General features: G+C 43.0%; 1 protein-coding gene and 1 long non-coding RNA gene across 3 annotated transcripts in view; one reads left to right on the top strand and one right to left on the bottom strand.

Moving 5' to 3' along the window:
• Positions 1-19504, bottom strand: part of LOC147367481 (uncharacterized) — a 47911-nt gene extending 28407 nt beyond the window's left edge. Inside the window, exon 1 of one of the 2 annotated variants that reach the window (XR_015170112.1) lies at positions 19118-19504. This is a non-coding gene — a long non-coding RNA (uncharacterized LOC147367481). The remainder of the gene's footprint in view (positions 1-19117) is intronic. The other variant, XR_015170114.1, reaches the window with a different exon arrangement.
• On the top strand, positions 12163-13310 carry CCL21 (C-C motif chemokine ligand 21). The gene is made up of 4 exons (XM_086416739.1): positions 12163-12284; positions 12401-12521; positions 12616-12798; positions 12878-13310. The coding sequence occupies exons 1-4, from the start codon at positions 12212-12214 to the stop codon at positions 12900-12902; spliced, it is 402 nt and encodes a 133-aa protein (XP_086272865.1). The 5' UTR covers positions 12163-12211; the 3' UTR covers positions 12903-13310.
• Positions 19505-23378: the final 3874 nt, after the last annotated feature.

Raw genomic sequence — 23378 nt, 5'->3', positions numbered from 1 at the left:
AAACATCACACACTAATGAAGGAACAGGTCATCTGCAGTCCTGGGATCCCATAGCTCCCTCAGTAACATCTGCACAGTCATCAGGGCAGCCTGTCCCTGGAGGCCTCAGTGATCATCTGGGAGCCCAGGAGCACCAGTGCACCCAGGTCCTTTGACCCTTGTTAGATGTATTAGCCCTCAGGGGCCCAGCTCACCCCAAGCCCTGTTCCGGGACTAGCTTGGCTTCTGAGCTAAAATTCCTGCCATACCCCTCCCCGGCTCCCGCCTGCCAAGCTGGGAGCATCTGTTGCACTGGAACCCCCATCAAGCAAGAATGAATGGGCCTGGGGTTGAAGGGAATGCGGGCTCTTCCCAATGTGGGGGTTTCCAGACTGGTGAACCCACACCTAGGACCGCTACTGCTACCCCAGAGCCTGGCCCAGGTGCCTGTCCTAAAGAAGTAGCAGCCTGCCAACACTAGGGTGAGAAGGAGTGGACGGCACACCTTCTCCCTGTCCTCCAGGGTCTCAATCTGGTGACAGAGTGTGTTCACTCTGTGCTCATCGGCAAGTAAAGCTGAAGGGAATCACATACACCTCCCTCTCCCTCAGCACAGGACGTCTGGTATAACACACCTCTGTACCTCAGCCACCGCAGAGACTGTCCAATACCACCTAGGCTCCCTCAGGAGCTCACCAAGCCCAAATCTTCACCCAACAGACTAGAACACTTAGGTGGCTACTCACATGTCATATGTGCAGCCATTCGAGTCTCTGTGTCCCCTTCCTTAATGTCTACACCCAGGCTGGCTGGAGGACTAAGAGAGGGGTTGGTTCAGGGCTGCAAGCTCCAGACTCCTACACCAAGCTTAGGGTTTGGGTGGGCCCAGGCCAGCATCCGAGGGCAGAGGAATGGCTAGGTGACAGACCTGAGGCCCCAGAGAAGGATAAGGATAAGGATAACAACTCCTCTCACCACCTGAGGCCCTTTCCTGGGGACTGCATCTGTACCTGAGCCCCACTTCTTTCCAGGCTCCCACCTTCACCCATCAAGTCAGACATCTGCATGCATGCCAGTGTACGGCAGCGATTTTCTGTCACCTTCCTGCTCTGAGAGCAGTTCTTTCCCAACCTGGCTTTAGGTCCAGCCAGGTATCTATTAATACCTCTGGCAAAATCCCCACTCTTTCCTTCCCTTCCTTTAGAGCCCCTAACTTAGATTCCGAGCCACAGTAGCAAGTAAGGAAGTCCCAGTACCTCCAGTATGGAACATCTCCCTGAGGCTGGTCTACCCCTACAGGCACAAGTTCAGAGGTAGGGACTTAGGGCAAATCCTCAGAAGTTTCCCAAATTGAGGGAAAGATAATTGAGGATGGGACCCAAGGAGGCTGCGGACACCATCTAACAAACAAGAGGCCCCATGATGGCATCAACAAGGGGAATGGGGCAGGATGTCCTGGGAGAGCCAGGGAACCTGGGATGTTAGGAGAGGAGACTGCACAGTCCCCATCTCTTCCCCATTCATGTTCTCCCTCTTTCCACAAGCTGTGCTAGGGCAGAAGGTCCTCCCTCAGGAAGATTAGGGGTATATCACCTCAGCGTCCTCTTCCCCCAGACCACCTTTGTTCCCTTCCCATGGCTCTGTGCCCATCTGGAGTTTGCAATGAGTTCACTATTTACTCTCCCAGCCCCACCCCACCAAATTCTTGAAAGTACTTGGACAGCTTGATAAAAATACATATCCTTTGGCTCTATTCTGAGATTCTGTTTAAGATGGTCTGGGGTGGTGCCTCTAATTCTGTATGTTTATTAAGCTCTTCACATGATTTCGAAGTGCAGACAAGTTTGGAAACAGTGTAAACAATCTAACATGATATGCCTCTGGTATGAGTTCCATGTCCCCCCAGGCCCATGCTATCCCACCTCTCTGGGAACTCTTCAGACACAGGCAGTTCACTATTTACTTAGACACTTCCACAAAAGGTAGGGCAGCTGTGGAAGGGGAGATTTTAGAGATAGGAATTAGAAGCTTTCTCATGCCAGGATTTGCCATAAGATCAGGTAAAAGACCCAAGAAATCTTATCTCCTTCTTTTTGCCCGGTCCTGTTCCAGGAATGCCAGCTTCTTGCCAACTGGGACACTCCCTGCCCTGCTTAAGATCTCAGCCTGTTGTAAAATCTCCAACCCAAGATCTCAAGTATCTCTCTTCTAATGTACTCAGATTCCAGCCCCTCTCTTCTGGGGCCCCCATCCCAGCAATATCTCCATATCTAATCCCATCCCCTCCGCATCCCATCCTTCCCCAATAGCACCACCCCTATCCCAGGCACAACCTTTCTGTCACTACCTTGTGCCTGGCCTGCGCTGTCCTGACTGCACCCCTCCCAGTCCTGTCCTCCCTGTGGTCTTCTATTTCCACAAAGCTGGGGTAAGCCTGGGGGTGAGGGGCATACTGGGTTTAGCACCCTGGGAACCAGATGAATTTTCTAGTCCTAACCTGGTGATCATAACTCGAGATTCTACACTGGTTTTAAACATAGATTCTAACCTATGACCTAATAATCCCCACACACTGTATCCCAGCATAAATTCCAAATGGTTTCAAGATTTTAAATGTTAGAAATTCAACTACAAGAACGACAGCATGCAGAATGTCAAAGTAGAAAACTCTAGGGTTAATCCCTCCACTGAAGCAACCATTGGGCTGAAAAAAGCAATTGGAACCCCCTATTTCAGAACTCTGGAACCTAACTGGACACAGAACATTGAGAGGAGTGCTTGATAAAGGCCAAGGATGTTGATCTTTCAGAAGAGATCATACATGAACTAGCTACTAGTCAATGCTAGGGGATGGCAGCCCACATTCCCGTAGTGGCTGGTTGGTGGCAGAGAATCATGTCCTCCAAAAATTGGGGTTTTATATTTTGGTTGGTCTGGGGGTTCCCTGAGAGATAGGTGCAGACGTTTGCCTTGGTTTCTGCCTTCTTGAGCTGCAGCAGCTTCCACAGTAGCAGATATCAGAATATTTAAGGGGCATGCTGTGATTCATAGGGTCGCAAACAGTCGGACACGACTGAGCAACTGAACTGAACTCTTGTGAGAGAGGGAGAGATAAATCTTTGTCAGGACATTGGCTGACCACAGAGATTAGAGAACAGAAATTTCAGGGACCACACACATCAAAGAGTGCACTTGGCAAAAAATTTTTGGAAAAGTCAAAATGGACAGCTACAGCCGTTAACAACACAGGCAAATATAAATGATAGTATATCATATCTTTGGTTTATAACTCCTCTTTTCCCTATGTGATTTAAAAGGCATAAAATAATAATTATGAATCTATGTTAATGGGTACACAGTATATAAGGATGTAATCTGTGACAGTAACAATATAAAGGAGGTAGAACGAAGATGTACAGGAGCAGAGTACTATTTGTTTGTACTACTGAAACAAAGCTGATATTATTCAAACTAGATTATTATAAGCTTAAGATGTTAATTATAAACTCCAAGCTAGCTACATGAGTCATGAGTATGAAATGCACAGAGTCAATATAGTCAATAAGTATAAGACATTTTATATGGTGACAGAAGCTAACTAGACTTATTGTGGTGATCATTTTGAACTGTACAGAAATAGTTCCTACACCAGGAACTAACAGTGTCGCAGGTCAACTGTGCTTCAAAAACAAACTTATAGAAAACGAGACTGGATTTGTAGTTACCTGAGGTAGAATAAGGGCAGGGAGGACTGGATTGAAGGGAGTCAAAAGGTACAAACATCCAGTTACAAGTACCAGGGATGTGATATACAATATAATTAAGACAAATAACATTACTATATGTGGTATATGAAAGGTTTTAAAACAGTAAATCCTAAGAGCTGTCATCACAAAGAAAAACTTTTTTTCTTTTATTTTGTACCTATATGAGATGATTTGTGATAATCATTTCATGATATATATGTCAAATATTTATGCTGTATACCTTAAACTTATACTGTACTATATGTCAATGATATCTCAATAAAACTGTAAAAAAGTGAAAAAAAAATGAGTTCAACTCTCTAATTAAAAGGCAGAGATTATCAAAACTACAATGGTGTATCACCTCACACTGGTCAGAATGGCCATTATCCAAAAACATCTATAAACAATACATGTTAGAGAAGGTGTGGAAAAAAGGGTAGCCTCTTACACTGTTGGTGGGAATGTAAATTAATACAGCCACTATGGAGAACAGCTTGTGTGCTTGCATGCTAAGTCTCTTTAGTCATGTGCGACTCTTTGTGACCCTAAGGACTATAGCCTGCCAGGCTCCTCTGTCTCTGGAGATTGCAGATAGTGTATAGATATTATATGCTCTCTCCTCTCTCCAGGCAAAAATACTGGCATGGGTTGTCATACCCTTCTCCAGGGCATCTTCCCAACTTAGGGACTGAAGCTGTGTCTCTTACGCAGGCAGATTCTTTACCACTAGGGCCACATGGAAAGCCCTAAAAAACTAAAAAGAGAACTACCATATGACCCAGAATTCCACTTTGGGGCCCAGAGAAAACCATAATTCAAAAAGATACAAGCAGGGACTTCCCTGATGGTCCAGTGGCTAAGACTCCATGCTCCCAAGGCAGAGGGCCCAGGTTCAATCCCTGGTCAGCAAACTAGATCCCACATGTCACAACTAAGACCTTACAGAGTCAAGGAAAGAAAAAGATTCATGCACCCCAATGTTCACTGCAGCACTGCTTATAACAGCTCAGACATGAAAGTAACCTAAATGTTCATCAACAGAGGAATGGATAAAGAAGATATGGTACATATATACAATGGGATATTAGTCATAAAAAGGAATGAAATTGTGCCATTTGCAGCAACATGCATAGACCTAGAGACTGTCATACAGAGTAAGTCAGAAAGAGAAAGACAAATATTGTACATTAACACATATATATGGAATCTACAAAAATGGTATATATGATCTTATTTGCAAAGCAGAAATAGAGACACAGACATAGAGAACAAACATACACCAAGGGGAAAAGGGGAGATGGGATGAATTGGGAGATTAGGATTGACATATATACACTACTTTGTATAAAACAGCTAACTAATGGGAACCTATTGTATAGCACAGGGAACTCAGTGCTCTAAATGGTTGACCTAAATAGGAAAAAAGATCCAAAAAAAGAGGGGATATACGTATACATATGACTGATTCACAGTATAGCAGAAAATGCCACAGCAGTGTAATGTACCACTAAAAAAAAATACACCAATAAAAAATAAATAAATAAATAAAATGTGGGGCTTCCCTGGTAGTCCAGTGGTTAAGAACTTTTCTTGCAATGCAAGAGACACTGGTTCAGGCCCTGGTCCAGGAAGATCTGATATGTCATATGGCACAACTAATGAGCCCACGCTCTAGAGCTTGCGAGCCTCAACTACTTAACTCACTCACTACAACTACTAAGGCACATGTGCCCTACAACTACACAGGCATGTGTGCCTGTGCTCTGCAGCAAGAGAAGCCATGGCAATGAGAAGCCCTAGCACCACAAACAGACACTGGTCCCCACTCTCCACAGCTAGAGAAAGCTGCATGCAGTGATGAAGACCCAGCACAGCCAAAAATAAATAAAATGTATAAATGAATGTAGATAAATAAATAAAAGGCAGAGATTAGCAGAATGAATTGAAAAAATAAAAGCATGATCCATCTATATGCTATCTATAAGAGACTAACTTGAGATACAAATACAGAGCTTTAAAGTAAAAGGATGGATTCCTCTGGTGGTCCAGTGGCTAAGACTCTGGTCTCCCAGTGTAAGGGACCTGGGTTTGATCCTTAGTTAGGGAACTAGATCCCACATGCTGCAACTAAGAGTTCACATGTGGCAACTAAAAAGAAAAAGACTCCACATGCCACAACTACAGATCCTGCATGCCACAACGAAGTTGAACATGTTGCAACTAAGACCCAGCACAGCCAAATAAATAAATAAATATTTTAATAAATAAAGTAAAAGGATGGGAAAATATCCCATGCAACCAGTGACCAAAAGAGAGCTACAGTGGCTCTATTCCTGTCAGAAAAAACAGACTTTTTGTAAAAAAGGTTTTAAGAAATAAAAAAGACTGTATTTTGATAAAATGTTTGATACAGAAAGATATAACAGTTATAAACAACTAACAGCCAAGCCTCATAACATATAAAGCAAAAAACTAACAGAATTATAGGGGAGAGTTGACAGTTCTACAATAATTGCTGTAGAATTTAATACCTCACTTTTAATAATGGATAACAAAACAGGAGATCAATAAGGAAACAGGGAACTTGAACAATACTATAAATATATTAGACCTAACATTTATACACACCAAAAACAGAAGAATACGATTTCTTCCGAAGTTCACATGGAACATTCTCTAGAATAAATCATATGATAGGCCATAAAACAAATCTTAACAAAATGTTAAGACTGAAATCATTCAGAGTATCTTTTCTGATCACAGTAGAATAAAACTATAAATCAGTAACAAAAGGAAAAGTGGAAAATTCACAAATATGTGGAAACTGAACAATATACTCAAATAAAGAGTCAAAGAAGAAATCACAAGGCAACTTAGAAAATACTTTGAGACAAATAAAAAGAAAAACATAATAAACTAAAACTTTTGAGAGTCAATGAAGGCAATGCTAAGAGGGAAATTTATAACTATAAATGCCTATATTTAAAAATATTTCAAATCAATAACCTAACTATTCATTTTAAGAAACTAGAAGTCAATAAAACCAAACCCAAAATATCAGAAAGAAGGAACTAATAGTAAAGCAGAAACAAATGAAATAGAGAATACAAAAAATAGAGAAAAATCAACAAAACCAAAAGGTGGTTCTTTGAAAAGATCAACAAAATTGACACACTTGAAGTTAGACTGCTAAGGAAAAAAGAAAGAATTTTTAAATAATTCAAGTTTTTAAAATAATTCAAATTATTAAACTCAGAAATGAAACTGGGGGCATTACTATCAATTTTCTAAACACAAAAAATGTTATTAGAGGATACTATGAACAATTGTACATCAATGAATTGGGTAACCTAGATGAAATGGATAAATTTCAGAAACATATAAACTATCAAAACTGACTCAAGAATAAATAGAAAATCTAAATAGATCTATAACAAGTAAGGAGATTCAATCAATAATGAAAATATCCCAACAAAGGAAAACCCAGCACCAGATAGCTTCATTAATGAATACGACCAAATATTTTTTCTACCAAATATTTAAAGAAGAATTAGCATCAATCCTTCTCAAACTCTTCCAAAAAAAATTGAAGAGGAGGGAACATTCCCTAACTCATTTTATGAGGCCAGCACTACCCTGATAACAAAGCCAGATGAAGGCACTATAAGAAAATAAAATACAGGTCAATATCCCTGATGAACAGAGATTTTAAAATTCTCAATAAAATACTAGAACCAAATTCAATAGCAGATTAGAAGGGTCATACATCACTATCAAGTGGGATTTATTTCAGAGATATGAGGATGGTTCAACATCCACAAATCAATCAGTATGATACACCACATTAACAAACTGAAGAATAAAAATCATACAATCATCTCAATAGACACAGAAAAACATTTGACAAGATTCAACACCCATTATGATTTTTTTTAAAGACTCTCAATAAACTGGGTATAGAAGGAATGTACCTCAACATAATAAAAGCCATATATGACAAGCCTTCAGCTAACATAATACTCATGTGTGAAAAGTTGAAAACTTTTCCTGTAATATTAGGAACAAAAGACAGGTGCTTATCGTCACCACTTCTATTCAGCTTAGTATTGGAAGTCTTAGGGAGAGCAATCAGGCAAGAAAATTTATGTATGCATATAAAACCCCAAAGACTCCACCAAAAACCTCTTAGAACTAATAAACAAATTCAGTAAAGTTGTAAAATACAAAATCAACATAAAAAATCAGTTGTGTTTCTATACACTAACAACAAAGTATCTGGAAAAAAATTAAGAAACAATCCCACTTACAATAGCATCAAAAACAATAAAATACCTAGGAATAAATTTAACCAAGGAAGTGAAAGACCTATACACTGAAAACTATAAGACACTGATGAAAGAAATTGGAGAAGACAAAAATGGAAAGATATCCTATATTCTTGGATTGGCATGTTAATATTGCTAAAATGTCCATAACTACCCAAAGTAGTTCAATGCAATCCCTATCAAAATTCCAATTGCATTTTTTCACTGAAATATTAAAAAATCCTAAAATGCACATAGAACCACAAAAGACCCCAAATAGAATAATTTTGAGGAAGAAAAACAAAGCTGGAGCCATCATGCTTCCTGCTTTCAAACTATATTACTAAGCTCTAGTAATCAAAACAGTATAGTACAGGCATAAAGACAGAAACATAGACCAATGCAATAGAATATAGAGTCCAGAAATATACCTTCACATATACAGTCAACTAATCTTTGAAAGGGAAGCAAGAATACAAAATGGGGAAAGGATAGTCTTTTCAATAAATGGTGTTGAGAAAACTGGATAGCCACATGTACAAGAATGATACTGGACCCCTATTTTACACCACCCACAAAAATTAATTCTAATTAAAGATTTAAATGTAAGACCTAAACCCATAAAACTCCTAGAAGAAAACGCAGAAGAAAATCTCCTCTGCATTGGTCTTGGCGATGATATTTTTGAATTTATGAAAACAAAGCAAAAATAAACAAGTGGGGACTTCCCTGGTGGTTCAGTGGTTGAGAATCCCCTGCCCATGCAGGGTACATGCATACTCCAAGAAGATTCCACACGCCATGTAACAAATAAGTCCATGTACCACAACTCCATGAGCCCACACTCTAGTGACCACAAGCTGCAACTGCTGAGCCTGCATGCCACAACGACTGAAGCCTGCATGCTCTAGGGTCCAAGCGCCACAGCTACTGAAGTCTGAGCACCTAGGGCCCATGCTCCGTTACAAGAGAAACCACCACAATGAAAAGCCTGAGCACCACAATGGAGAGTGGCCCCTCTTGTTGCAGCTAGAGAAAGCTTGCACACAGCAATGACAACCCAGCATAGCCAATAAATAAATAAATACTTTTAAAAATAAACAAAGTGGGAGTACATCAAACTAAAAAACTTCTGGAGGCTCTTTTCCTGCAACCTCTGAGTAGCTCAGAGATGGAGCCTGGGGTACATTCAAGATTCAGCTCCACCCATTACCCACCATTATGGCCAAGGAAGGCACTGGTGCTGGAGGGTAATGGACATTAATATTGTTTTGCAAGAAGTGTTGAAGACCACTCTCATCACAATGACTTAGCACATGGATTTGCAAAGTTGCAAAGCATTAGACCAGTGCCATGCCCATCTTTGAGTGCTTGCATCCAACTATGATGAACCTACATGTGTCAAGTTGATTGAGGCCCTAATGAAGATTGATGACAATAAGAAACTAGGGAAATAGATGCATAAAAAGGTTTTGACAATATTCAATACCCATTTATGGCAAAAAAAAAAAACCTCCCCATAAAGTGGACATAGAGGGAACCTACCTCAACATAATAAAGGCCATATACAAGAAACCCACAGCAAACATCATTCTCAGTGATGAAAAACTGAAAGCATTTCCTCTAAGATCAAGAACAAGACAATGATGTCCACTCTCACCACTATTATTCAACATAGTTTTGGAAGCCCTAGCCATGGCAATCAGAGAAGAAAAAGAAAAGGAATCCAAATTGGAAATGAAGAAGTAAAACTGTCACTGTTCGCAGAGGACACGATACTATACATAGAAAATTCTGAAGATGCTACCAGAAAACTATTAGAACTCATCAATGAATTTGGCAAACTTGCAGGATACAAAATTAATACAGAAATCTCTTGCATTCCTATACACTAACAACTAAAGATCAGAAAGAGAAATTAAGGAAATAATCCCATTGACCATCACAACAAAAAGAATAAAATACCTAGGAATAAACTTAGCTGAGGAGGCCAAAGACCTCAGAAAACTATAAGATACTGATGAAAGAAATCAAAGATGACACAGATCAGGAGATATACCATGTTCTTCAATTGGAAGAATAAATATTGTGAAAATGACTATACTACCAAAAGCAATCTACAGATTTAATGCAGCCATAGAATTAGAACAAAAAATCTTTATGACTTGTATGGAAATACAAAAGACCCCAAATAGCCAAAGTAATCTTGAGAAAAAAAAAATGGAGCTGGTGGAGTCAGGCTCCCTGACTTTAGAGCATACTACAAAGCTATAGTAATCAAAACAATATGGTACTGACACAAAAACAGAAATATAGATCAGTGGAATAGTACAAAAAATCCAGAGATAAACCTATGTATGGTCACCTAATCTATGATAAAGGAGGCAAGAATATATACAATGGAGAAAAGACAGTCTCTTCAATAAATGTCCTGGGAAAACTGGACAGCAACATGTAAATGAATGAAATTAGAACATTCCCTAACACAATACACAAAAATAAACTAAAAATGGATTAAAAACCTAAATGTAAGACCGACACTATAAGACTGTTGGAAGAAAACATAGGAAGACTACTACTCTTTGACATAAATCACAATAAGATATTTTATGGTCCATCTCCTAGAGTAATGGAAATAAAAGCAAAAATAAACAAACATGATCTAATTAAACTTAAAAGCTTTGTACAGCAAAGGAAACCACAAACAAAACAAAAAGACAACACTCAGAATAAGAGAAAATAATTGTAAAGGAAGCAATTGACAAGGTATTAATCTCCAAAATATACTAATAGCTCATGCAGCTCATAGGGTTGCAAAGAGTTGGACACAACAAGAGGGAAAACTTCCATAAGAAAAAGAAGGAACCTGGAGGGGATTATGCTAAGTGAAATAAGTCAGAGAAACACAAATATTGTATGGTGCCACTTATATGGGGAATCAACAAAAAAGTCAAATACAAAGAAGAAAGTAGAATGGTGATTGCCAGGGGCTGGGGAAAATGGAGAGATGTTTTAATGGCTACAAACTTTCAGTTATAAAATGAGTAAGTTCTGAGGATCAAATGTACAACATGGTGATTATAGCTAACAATACTGTACCGTGGGCTTCCCTGGTGGCTCAGACAGTGCAGAACCCACCTGCAATGCGGGAGACCTGAGTTCAGTCCCTGGGTTGGGAAGATCCCCTGGAGAAGGGAATAGCTATCCGCTCCAGTATTCTTGCCCAGAGAATTCTATGGACAGAGACTGGCAGGCTACAGTCCATGAGGTCGCAAAGAGTCGGATACAACTGAGCAACTTTCATTTATACTATACTTGAAATTTGCTAAGAAAATAGGCCTCAAACTGTCTAACTACAAAAAATAAAAAGGTATAACTACATGAAGTGGTGGAGGTATTAATTAACTTGTGGTAATTATTTCACAATATATACATATATCAACTCATCACATTGTACACTTTAAACATACACAATTTTGTCAATTATACCTCAATAATGCTGCAGGGAAAACCTAAGGGGAAACCTTCAAGGGCTTAGATTTGGCAATGGTTTCTTAAATATGATACCAAAAATACAGACAACAGAAGAAAAATTAGATCAACTGAATTTAAAATTTTTGTGCATCAAAGGACACTATCAAGATATCAAGAGAGTGAAAAAACAACCCACAGAATGGAAGGAAAATTTGCAAATCATATATTTGATAAGTGGCTATTATCCAGAATGTACACAGAACTCTTACAACTCATTAATCAGATTTGTATTTTAGTAACAGTCCTCAGTCTGCTTGAAGGAATGGAAGAACATGGAGCCTGGAGTGAACTGAAGAGGCAGTCACAGTGTTCCAGAGGAGAGGTGGTAAGTCCTCCATCAAGACAGGGGCTGGGGCTAGAAAGCGGGCCTTTCAGATTCAACTTTTATTGAGCAGGAGACAGGGTCGGCTTGGGGACTGACTAGCTGTGTGAAGTTTTAATTTCCGCATACTAGTGAGGCTGGGTGCCAGGACAGGATCTGGGTGTCTTTCAGGAAGGAAGGAGGGAGATTCCTACTCTTGCCTGGACTGAGTGCCTAGGGATGGGGGAAGCGAAAGTGTCCGCCTGCATAAATAGGCAGCACACCAGTCGTAGTCCACACACGGACCCCCAGACTGAAACTGCCCACCTCGCCTGAGCTCTGCCATGGCCATGGCTCAGTCACTGGTCCTGAGCATCCTTGTCCTGGTCCTGGCCTTCTGCATCCTCCAGGTCCAAGGTATCAAGGAGTTGCCTGCGGGGGTAGGGGGAGGAGGACAGGGTCAGGGAAGAGCTAGAGAGGCCTGGGTAGGAGTCTACAAGCAGCCTCTCACTCCCTGCGAACCCCACCCACAGGCAGTGATGGAGGGGCACAGGACTGTTGCCTCAGGTACAGCCGAAAGAAGATTCCCGCCAACATTGTCCGCAGCTACCGGAAGCAGGACCCAACCCTGAGTTGCGCTATGCCAGCTATCCTGTAAGTAGGTACACAGGGTGGGTGCAGGCTGGCAGCTGAGTGGGAGGGCATGATGGGCAAGACTAGGACAGGCTTGCTAACCCCCGAACCCTAGGTTCTCGCCTCGGAAACGCTCTCAGCCAGAGCTATGTGCAGACCCTAAAGAGGCCTGGGTGCAGAAACTGATGCAGCGTCTGGACAAGCCATCAGCCCCACGGAAACCAGTCCAGGACTGTAAGAAGGAAAAGGGGGCCCCCAAGTCTGGCAAGAAGGGAAAGGGTTCCAAAGGCTGTAAGAGGTAAGGGAGCTAAAGGGACAGGGGGAGGGAGGTGAAGGAGAGCCTCGATCATGCTCAAACCACTCTTCTGCCCTCCCAGGACTGAGATCTCAAAAGGGCCATAGCCCAGTGACCAGCCCGGAGCCCAGGAGGTCCCCACCAGTCTCACCAGGGCTTGGAGCCCCAACCAAAGGGACAAGAGAGGCTAGGAGAGAGGCAGGACCCGGGGGCCCCAGAGCAGCCACTTCATGCTGGCCTTGCCTCACCCCTTCTCCAGCTTCAACCACCCCTTCTGTATTCCCACCCTACCCTGCACGGCTGCACTGCCCACATCAGGCCAGGCCTAGACAGGCAGAGAAGGGCATGTCCCCTAGGCAGTGTGAGAGGTGGCAGCAGGCCTGCCCCTCCGAGGAAAGGTCACCCAGGGTCCTGGACCTGACCCTGCTCCACACTACACACTACCCAGCTCTTTTTTCCTTTGTAAATATGACTTACACCCAATTGAATAAACAGCCATTCTGGCCTTCTTCCCATGTTTCTGTTTCTGTGTGTTTGTGTCCGCAGAGAAGCCACTGTCACCACAGGGGGGAGTCACACACTCTAAGGTCCCAATCAGGAGCTCAGGCTGGAAAAATTCTATGTTCTCGCCCACCCCAAGACTTTCCTTGCTTCCCAGGTGCCCAGACCCGCAGGCAGTAAAAGAGAAGCTGACTGGCGGGGTGGGAGCTGGGCTGCTCCGGGTCTAGGAGAAATCCCAGCCCATGGAGAGATGGTGGCTCCAGGACACACATCCTCAATGGTTCTGCAGGCCTCTGAGACCCTGAAGACACCACTTACTCTGCTTCTGCCCAGCACTCTCACTCTCAGCTTCACCAGAGGCTGTCCACTCTTGTCTTTTGGCATACTGGAGGGAGGTGGGAGCCTGAGCCCGCCTGTTACACAGGCAAACACAAGTTCTACTGGAACCTGCCCTACCCAGAGTTCCCATCTCCTCCCAAAGACCCCAGAGGATTCCCTTCCACCCTGACCAGTGAAAGGGGGTGCATGGCCTCTCCTCCTTGCCCAATGGGGCTGTGTGCTCTTGTTCCTACCTGGGCTCTCAAGTCCTGCCTCAGCTTCCTTCCAGCTAGGAATGCATCCTCCTCATCCCTTCTTTTCTCCTTTCTTCCCTAGCTGGAGTCCAGGGTACTTTAGCCACTTTAACCTCTTGAGCCCATGGAATGAGTCTCCAGTGACAGGTATTTGGAACCCCAGAAATCAGATGTAAATTAGTCTCTTCTACAAGAAGACTCCAGCCTGGCTCTCCTATACCTCTCCCTTCCCAGAGCAGAGAACCCCTCAATTCCCCACTTCACCCTTAGGTAAGGGAGGGGAGAGAGACCATTAGATGGGGCCAGGACAAGTGATAAAGGAGGGGACAGTTCCTGGGAGGGGGACAAGGAGCTAGAGGTGTCTGCTGCATCCCCTTGTTCTTCCTCTGGGGCCTGAGCATGCCAGAGCACTTAACCACTTATTATCAAGTCATGAAAATATTTGCTGTCTGCTCCTCCTGAGGCCAGTGAAGACAGGGGCTGCTCCCTACCTATCATCATGCAGCAGGTGTGATCTTAGTCTATAAACTCAGATGTGCAAGAGTTACTGCACTTTAAAATGCTCTTTCAGGAATTCCCTGGCAGTCCATTGGTTAGAACTCAGCACTTCTAGGGCCCAGGTTCATCCCTGGTTGGGGAACTAAGATCCTGCAAGCTGCATGGCATGGCCAAAGACACAATATAAAATGTTCTTCCAATGAACCTACTCCAAGGCCCTGCACTGGAGGGCTGACACTCTCAGGATCCCATCTGCCAAGGGCTGTGCAAAGGTCAAAGAAATAGCAAGGCACAGGGGAGGCTTCCTACATGCCCCTGACACCCTCCCATCAGGGGATTTGTCTCACCAGTGAATGCCGCGACCCCTGTGTTCCCAGCAGGTACAACTCCCTGAGTTTTGGACTCTCCCAACTCATAGCTCTGTGCCACATTTGAGCCACAGGAGTTCAGCTGTGAGAGCCTCTGGGCTTGGTCCTGGCTTCCCCAGACACCCCCCAGAGCCATCTACTTAGGTCCTACCACTTGCTTCATCCCAGTCAGGGATTAGAGCCCACTGCCCACAGTGGCTAGACATACACACCAATCCCCTCCACAGTCTTCAGGAATTCTCTCCAAAACCCTCCCTTTTTTCAGTCCCTCCAAGGTAAAACCTCTTCCCAGGTTTACTCTAGACTTTCACAAAAGTAAAAGGGATTCTGACATCAGGGTGCTGATACTCTCAACGCTACCAAAATCCTCACTTGCTCTAAAGAGAAAAGAAAATGATCAGCAAAAAGAGAAAAAAAGAAAAACACAGGCAAAACAAAGCTTCATATTTCACTAAATTATCCTACCACATTGCATACCTGGTATTTGCCTCAAGCCCTGACCTGAATAGGCATGTAATATAATATTTATCTCATCAGAGAATGAGTCCCTACTCTCCTTTTCTGCCTTCATCTTTGACAATACTATCCTGTTCTTTCTTCTTTCTATAAGATGTATCATTCAAAAAAACCAAATAATACATACTCATGGTTAATAAAATCAGAAAGTACCAAAGCACTTATTCTGAACAACAATTTCCTACAACTTTTAACTCTTAAGCTACTTCTTCTAGGAGTTAGTGCCATATGTCTAAATGCTTTGTTCATACCTCTGTTTTTTTTTAATTTACTTATTTTTAAAGTTATCAGTTGATTTCCTATTACAAAAAGTGAAGATTTAGCTCTCTTACTAACCCTCTTCCCCTGTCACCGTATCCTCTAAAAATACCTATACCACCATACAGTAGTCATGCATGGCTGTATGAGTTGGACCATAAAGAAGGCTAAGTGCTGAAAAATTGATACTTTGAACTGTGGTGCTGGAGAAGACTCTTGAGAGTCCCTTGGACTGCAAGGAGATCAAATCAGTCAATCCTAAAGGAAATCAATCCTGAATATTCATTAGAAGGACTGATGCTGAAACCGAACCTCCAATGCTTTGGCCACGTGATGCGAAGACCCGATTCACTGGAAAAGACCCTTATGCTAGAAAAGGTTGAAGGAATGAGGAGAAGGGAACAACAGAGGACGAGATGGTTGGATGGCATAACTGACTCAATGCACATGAGTTTGAGCAAGCTCCAGGAAATGGTGAAAGACAGAAAAGCCTGGCGTGCTGCAGTCCACAGGGTCACAGAGTTGGACACGACTGAGCGACTGAACAACAACTACAATTAGGCAATGATCAGAATTTACTTCGTAATGACCATGTAAGTGTTGTTCATTGCAGAGAAAAGTAGCATACTTTGCTTACTCTCCTTTTGTCACTCAGCCTTTTTTTTTAAGATTCTAATTGCTCTTCCTTTTTTAAAATACCTCTACTTTCCCATTATCACAGCCTCAATATTTTTCAAACATTTTATCACAGGATTAAAGACCTAATGTTTAAAATATATGTTATAAAAGAAAATATAAATGTGTTTATAAACTTGTGGTAGAAAAAACTTTTTAAACATAAAGCCATAAAACACAAATTATAAGGGGGAAAGATCAATACCACTGAATTCAAAAACAAATAGGAATTCAGGGTAAAGATGGCAAATTAAACACATGCATTTATTTTCACTCCTTCCTGAGTCCCAACTAAAACTATAATAAACGTTTCTGGTGTGCGTATATGTTTATAAAGGCATCAAATCACAACAATATAAATGGGAGGGGAGACAAAAGAAACTTTCCAGAAGATTGCTGCTTAGATAAGCAAACATTTTAGTAAAAAAAAAAAAAGTACAAAGCATAAAATGAAATTATAAATTTGGAGGATTTCCAAATTTATGCTCATGCATACAGTAAAAATATTTTACTGAATACTAGTACAGTATGCCAGTGTTCAATAGTAAGACAATCAATGGCTTTTACTGGAAATGTGAAAAGGAAAAAATTCTAAACATCAGTCATCCCCAAAATGTATAAAACCATCATCCCATAAACACGAAAACTCATTGTAATCCCCAGAATCCTGGTTTTCCCTTAATAGACAATTACAATTGTCTAACAATAAATCATCCTCACTGTTATCCAGAAAATTAATAATACCATGTTTTTAAATGATTATTTAGCACTGTCTCTTCCATGAAATGATAACACAACCACACACACACTTATGAAATGGTGGGCCAGTTCCTTGTCAGTGTTGCCTCAAAACCTTAAACTTTCTGCTTCCCCTGGTTCACTCCTTTGTAAATCTTTAAGTGCCCCTTTGACACAAATGTAAAGAATGGATGGGGCAAGTAAGACTTCCCAGAATTACAGCTAATAAAAATGTCTTAACCTCAGAAACGAATGCCAGATTAAGCAACCAGATTTCTAACACCCACCTCCCTCCATGGTACCTGGGCCACACTTTAGCTAGCCACTACTTTAGTCTTTACTTATCAACACAGCCTTTAGAGGGACATGATTACCAATGACAGGAACTTTCTTTTGACTTCTTCCTTTTAAAAATTAAAAATGGGGTATTATGGAGCTACCAGCACAGCACAACTGACATATTTGGCACCTCCTATCCTGCTTTAAGGCATAGGAAGGTCAGCGAAACTAGATCTATACTTGCTATTTATGAAAGCTCAAAAGTAATTTGTCTCCTAGCTTTAATCATTTACATGTGACTAAATGTCTTCAGCTTCCACTGACCTCTTTTGTGAAGTTCTTTTCCTTTCCCATATCTGAGTGTTATTTCTTCTATTTTGGGGACAAAGTAATGCTGTTTTGTTTTTTTAAAAAAAAAAATCAGGGTTTCTTTTCTTTGGTATCAATCTTGACCAGTGAATTACCATTTTTATGGATGCTGAAATTGCCAAATATTTTTCTAATGCCTATATTTGGAATCCTCCTAGTAACGGTTATTCTGCAGTTCCCCTACAGAAATTGTGCTAGCTATGTGAAGAAGCTGAAAACTTTATTTTCTTCAAGATATCCATTTCCCAGCTGGTGGCAAATCAAAACTCCCCAGGGAAACTCTACTGACATATTCTTGAAGACTTTTGCTTTACAGACATGGATTGTGCTAATAATAAATTTTAGTCTAATATTAAACGAACTCCACCTGTGATTTACCTGAGCAGCAGGCACCAATTTCAGTTCATAATACCCCACAAATAGTTGGGGAAACAGTGGAAATAGTGGCTGACTTTATTTTTCTGGGCTCCAAAATCACTACAGAAGGTGACTGTAGCCGTGAAATTAAAAGACGCTTACTCCTTGGAAGGAAAGTTATGACCAACCTAGACAGCATATTAAAAAGCAGAGACATTACTTTGCCAACAAAGGTCCGTCTAGTCAAGGCTATGGTTTTTCCAGTGGTCATGTATGGATGTGAGAGTTGGACTACAAAGAAAGAGCCAAAGAATTGATGCTTTTGAACTGTGGTGTTGGAGAAGACTCTCAAGAGTCACTTGGACTGCAAGGAGATCCAACCAGTCCATCAGTCCTGGGTATTCGTTGGAAGGACTGATGTTGAAGCTGAAACTCCAACATTTTGGCCACCTGATGCGAAGAGCTGACTCATTGGAAAAGACCCTGATGCTGGGAAAGATTGAGGGCAGGAGGAGAAGGGGAAGACAGAGGATGAGATGGTTGGATGGCATCATTGACTCGATGGACATGGGTTTGGATGGACTCCGGGAGTTGGTGATGGACAGGGAGGCCTGGCATGCTGCGGTTCATGGGGTCGCAAACAGCCGGACACTACTGAGCAACTGAACTGAACTAAACTGAATACCCGACAACGGATGTCAAACTCCATTCGGTTTTATTGCCCGACTCCGCCACCAGGAGGCAGCATCGTCGCCGCGGTCCTTGGTCCTCTAAAGGCAAACAGGCTTGTGAGTTGAGTAACATTGAACTGTTCTCTTTTCCTTCATCTTTCTGGGATCATATTTTAAATTATTTTCCTCAAATTGTCTCATGCTAGGCCAGAAATTCCTGTGTGCACTGATGAGCAGGTCAAACTCGTTTTTCCGCCCTTGTCCGGGTGAAACCACTTCATCCTCCGGCACGGAGGGTTGAGCCCCGCACAGAGGCGCTCAGAAAACCTCCGTTAAAGAAAGAAACCCTTCTCAGAGTTCAGTAATTACGTGTGCGGGTTATTTATGCTGCGAAGGAAGTCCCGGAGACATAGTGAACTTTCTTCAGCCTTTAAGCTTTAAGACAAACATGACCATGTCCTCCACGTTGAGGCTGGACTCGGGATAAGTCGGGAATGTTTGGGGTGGGGCAGACACTCACCAACACTCGCCTCCCGCTGCCCACGCGCCCCGGTCTGCCCCGCCCGGTACCTGCGGGTTCAGTGGCCCGAGTGGCGAAGATTTGGCCAGACGGCCGCTGTGCTCAGCCCGGGGTAACCGCCTCCCGGGGGGCTTCCCAGGTTCCCTCTGACCCAAAGTCCCCCGGGCTGCAGGTCCCGCGCACAGCCCGAGTCTCCTTTCCGCACGTTCCGACCGCGCGCCGGGACCCCTGGCCTCGGGGACCAGCGGGGGCCTAGAGAGGGGACAGCACCAGAAGCCGTGCCAGGCCCCCGGACTTTGGGCCCAGCGCCCTACCCAGTCTCTCTGAGGAGCCTGCCGGGTCGCGGCCGCACCCCGCCCTTGCTAGAGCATCAGCGGCGCTCCCTCCAGAGCCTCCCTTCCCAGGCTGGAGCGCCCTCTGCAGGCCTGGGAAGGGAGAAACATCGGGCACGCAGAAGTGAAGACAATCACAGCGCGTGTGCGCCCGCGCGCGCACACACACACACGTGACAGGCACACCAGTCACGCTCAGCCACATATGCACATTCATCCATTCAACAAACATTTATTAAGTGTCTAATGGAGCTCCTCTCCACAATCCCCAACCCCCCTCTACTCCCACTCCTACCATGCCCTTGTTTGACTTTCCAGGTCCCGCAGCTTTCTCCCTTGCCCGGTGACTAAAGTGCCCTCCACCCAAAATCTGCGACCCCTGGGACATGGATTTGGTCACACCAGGAGCATGAAGGCCGAGTGGGCTCCTTGAAAGAGTATGAGCCACCCCAAGCTGGGAGATTTGTCCAGAGTTAACACTAAACCAGGATCACCACAAAGGTCACTTGGCTGAGAAAAGACTGAAATAGGTGAAGCACGAAGCACATTCTAGGTGTATGGTCAGACACCATTACAAACCCACCGCCCTGGTCTCCAGCCCCACCCCCTCCTTCCCTGGATCATTTAAACCAACGACTGGGGAGTTGGTGCTTTAACACCTTCCACACACAGGTCCTGTATCCCCTCACTTTTTTGCCATTATAGAGGGTACCATCACAACACCTGACAGCTGTCACCTTCCTTGATCCCTCTTCATCTCCCTGATGTGTCAGTGCTAGGGGGTTCCAGACCCTGGAACTTGACCCCTTTTGTCTACACTCACTCCCTTGATGATCTCATTGTCTTAAGGTTTTAACTACCAGGCATATGCTCCCAAATTTTTATCTTCAGCTAGAATCTCTCCCTTGAACTCTAAACTCATACTACCAACTACCCACTTAACATCTCCATTTATATGTCCAAAATTCAGCTTCATCTTAAAAAGTCAAAGCAAGACTCCTGGATGGAGGACTAAATTAGGGTCTTGGGATTAAAACACATCTGCAAGCTAAGTCATGTTGTGTTCAGTTGTGTTCAACTCTTTGCGACTCCATGGACTGTAGCCCGCCAGGCTCCTCTGTCTGTGGGATTTTCCAGGCAAGAATACTGGAGTGGGTTGCCATGCCCTCCTCCAGGGGACCTTCCTGACCCAGGGATCAAACCTGTGCTTCCTGTGTCTCTTGCATTGCAGGCAGATTCTTTTCCACTGAGCCACTGGGGAAGCCCTGAAGACTCTTGAGAGTCCCTTGAACTGCAAGGAGATCCAACCAGCCCATTCTGAAGGAGATCAGCCCTGGGATTTCTTTGGAAGGAATGATGCTAAAGCTGAAACTCCAGTACTTTGGCCACCTCATATGAAGAGTTGACTCATTGGAAAAGACTCTGATGCTGGGAGGGATTGGGGGCAGGAGGAGAAGGGGACGACAGAGGATGAGATGGCTGGATGGCATCACTGACTCGATGGACGTGAGTCTCAGTGAACTCCAGGAGTTGGTGATGGACAGGGAGGCCTGGCGTGCTGCGATTCATGGCGTTGCAAAGAGTCGGACACGACTGAGCGACTGAACTGAACTGAACTATATAAAAAATAAATAACCAGCAAGAATCTGTATAGCACAGGGAACTATATTCAATATCTTGTAATAACCTATAGTGGAAAAGAATATATACATATATATATCTATATAATCACATATATATATATATACAACCTAATCACTTAGCTGTATACCTGAGACTAACATAACATTCTAAGTCAACTATATTTCAATAAAATTAAAAAAAACAAGTCTCCTGACCTTTTCACAAACCTACTCCTCTACAACTCTTCACATGTTGATAAATATAACTCCAACCATCGCATTGCTCAAGCCAAAACCGTTGCACTATTTTCTCTTTTTCTTGTCTTTCTCTCATATCCTGTGCTGAACCCCTCAGCAGAGCTATTTGGCTCTACTTCAAAATATTTCCATAATCTGACCACTTCTCACCAACTCATAGCAACCTCATGTCCTCCCTGGATTATTGCAATTGCCTCCAAACTGGTCTCTAGGCTTCCATTTTTGCACCACTTTGTTCTATCCTCCATCTGACAGCCAGAGGGAGCCTTTAACACATGCTGGATCATGTCATTGTTAAAAACCCTCCAAAGCTTTCCCCAACGCATTTCAGAGAACAGAAACCCTGCAATAGCCTACAAAGCCCTACACTATCTGTCCCATATTGTTATCCGGCTGTATCTCCTACCACTCTGCTCTTTGCTCACTTTCCTCCCATAACAATAGCCTCCTTTCTATTCCTCAGATACACTCTTGCCTCAAGACCTTCACACTTGCTATTTTCTCTAACAGAGCATCTTCCCCAGATCTCCACATGGCTCTCTCCCTCACCTACTTCAGATGAGCTCTCTCCTCAAATGTAATCAGAAAAGACTTCCGTGACCATCCTCCCCAATACTCCCTATCCCTCTGGCCCTCTTTATTTTTCTTTATAGCACTTACTGCCATCTGACATACTATTTTTTTTTCTTGTTTGCTTATTGCTGTTTCCTTCATTAGAATAAAAACTCCACAAGAGCAGGAGTCTTTCTGGTTTATTGCTGTGTCCCAGGGCCAAGAACAAAGTCTGGAACATAAGACGCCCTCAGTAAATATTTGTTGAATGAATGTGGTATAAATCCCTTGTATATAATTATTTCACTATTTCACATTTTGCTGCTGATTCTCAAGATCTTTCCCAACAGAAATTCCAGGAAGAGAGTATTAAAATTTAATTGAAAGCTTAATGCCAGGTCAGCATGATACTCTTGTATCATACAAGATCTTGGTGGGAAATAAACGGCATGACCTAAAAGGCTTAATTTTTAAAAATTTAGTGAAGTGTCCATTTACAGAGGTGAGGGCAGGGTTACGGTGGGCAGCCACTGTACATGAATGAGTATAGCTCCAAACTTCAGGCCATCTCTCCTTCTCAACAAAGTGATATTAACTACACTGCCTGAAATTCTGCCCACTGAGAAGACTTCCCTTCACTGCTGTCTTTCAGGGCCACCCCTGAAGGTAAACAACCATCTATCTCTGACTGATGCCAGCATACCTTGGAGACCCATCTGAAAATCAAGACCAAGAATTTTCTCTCTGTAGTAACTGTTTGTAGAAAATTTCTCCGTGAAGGCACAAGTATGATCAGAAGAAGAGGTAGAAAACAAGTAGGAATCTGAGTCACCCAGCCATGTTTTATCCATGCCTTCTGAAACTTCTAAGGCCTGATCTCAAATATACAATGCTCATTTGACAGTAGAATACTATCAGGCACATCTAACTATACAATTTGCTATAGATAACACCCTAGGTTGTATTGCCACTGGGTGATCTATAGTTTTAGACTATAGTCTAAGTTTTAGACCAGGGTCCAGTGGTAAATCAGAAACTGATTTTCAAGTAGAAAATAATCATTAGGGTGTTGGAGCTACCTCCAACACCCTAAGTCTTTGCTGTAAGCCTCCTACTGGGGCTCCTACAGCACCCTTCTCTGCCACAGACAATCTGAAATTCATTGGATTTATGAGTCAAAGCCTCAAGTAGCCAGGCAAATTTCTCCAGAGCCTAGACCTGCTGCAGACCCCTTCCTTGCTCTAGGCCTCAGTCAAAACTGCCAGCTTTATGCCGTATCCAGTAAATATTTTGCTGTACTACTCCTAAATAGGATAGATGTTGCCTCCCAAATCCAAGCTTCTCTTTAAGCATTGTGCCTCTTCATATAAAGGTGCAACATTCCCCAGACCACTGTTTCTCAGCTCCTCCCTACTTCCTAGGCTGTGTGCTCAGTCGCTTCAGTCGTGACCAACTCTGTCGACCCCATGGACTGCAGCCCGCCCGGCTCCTCTGTCC

The sequence above is a fragment of the Bos grunniens genome, chromosome 8 (assembly GCF_055505025.1).
Source record: "Bos grunniens cultivar Pamir isolate PY7600 chromosome 8, Bosgru_T2T1.0, whole genome shotgun sequence".
NCBI lineage: Eukaryota > Metazoa > Chordata > Mammalia > Artiodactyla > Bovidae > Bos > Bos grunniens.
This window is presented reverse-complemented; position numbering and strand designations above follow the sequence as displayed.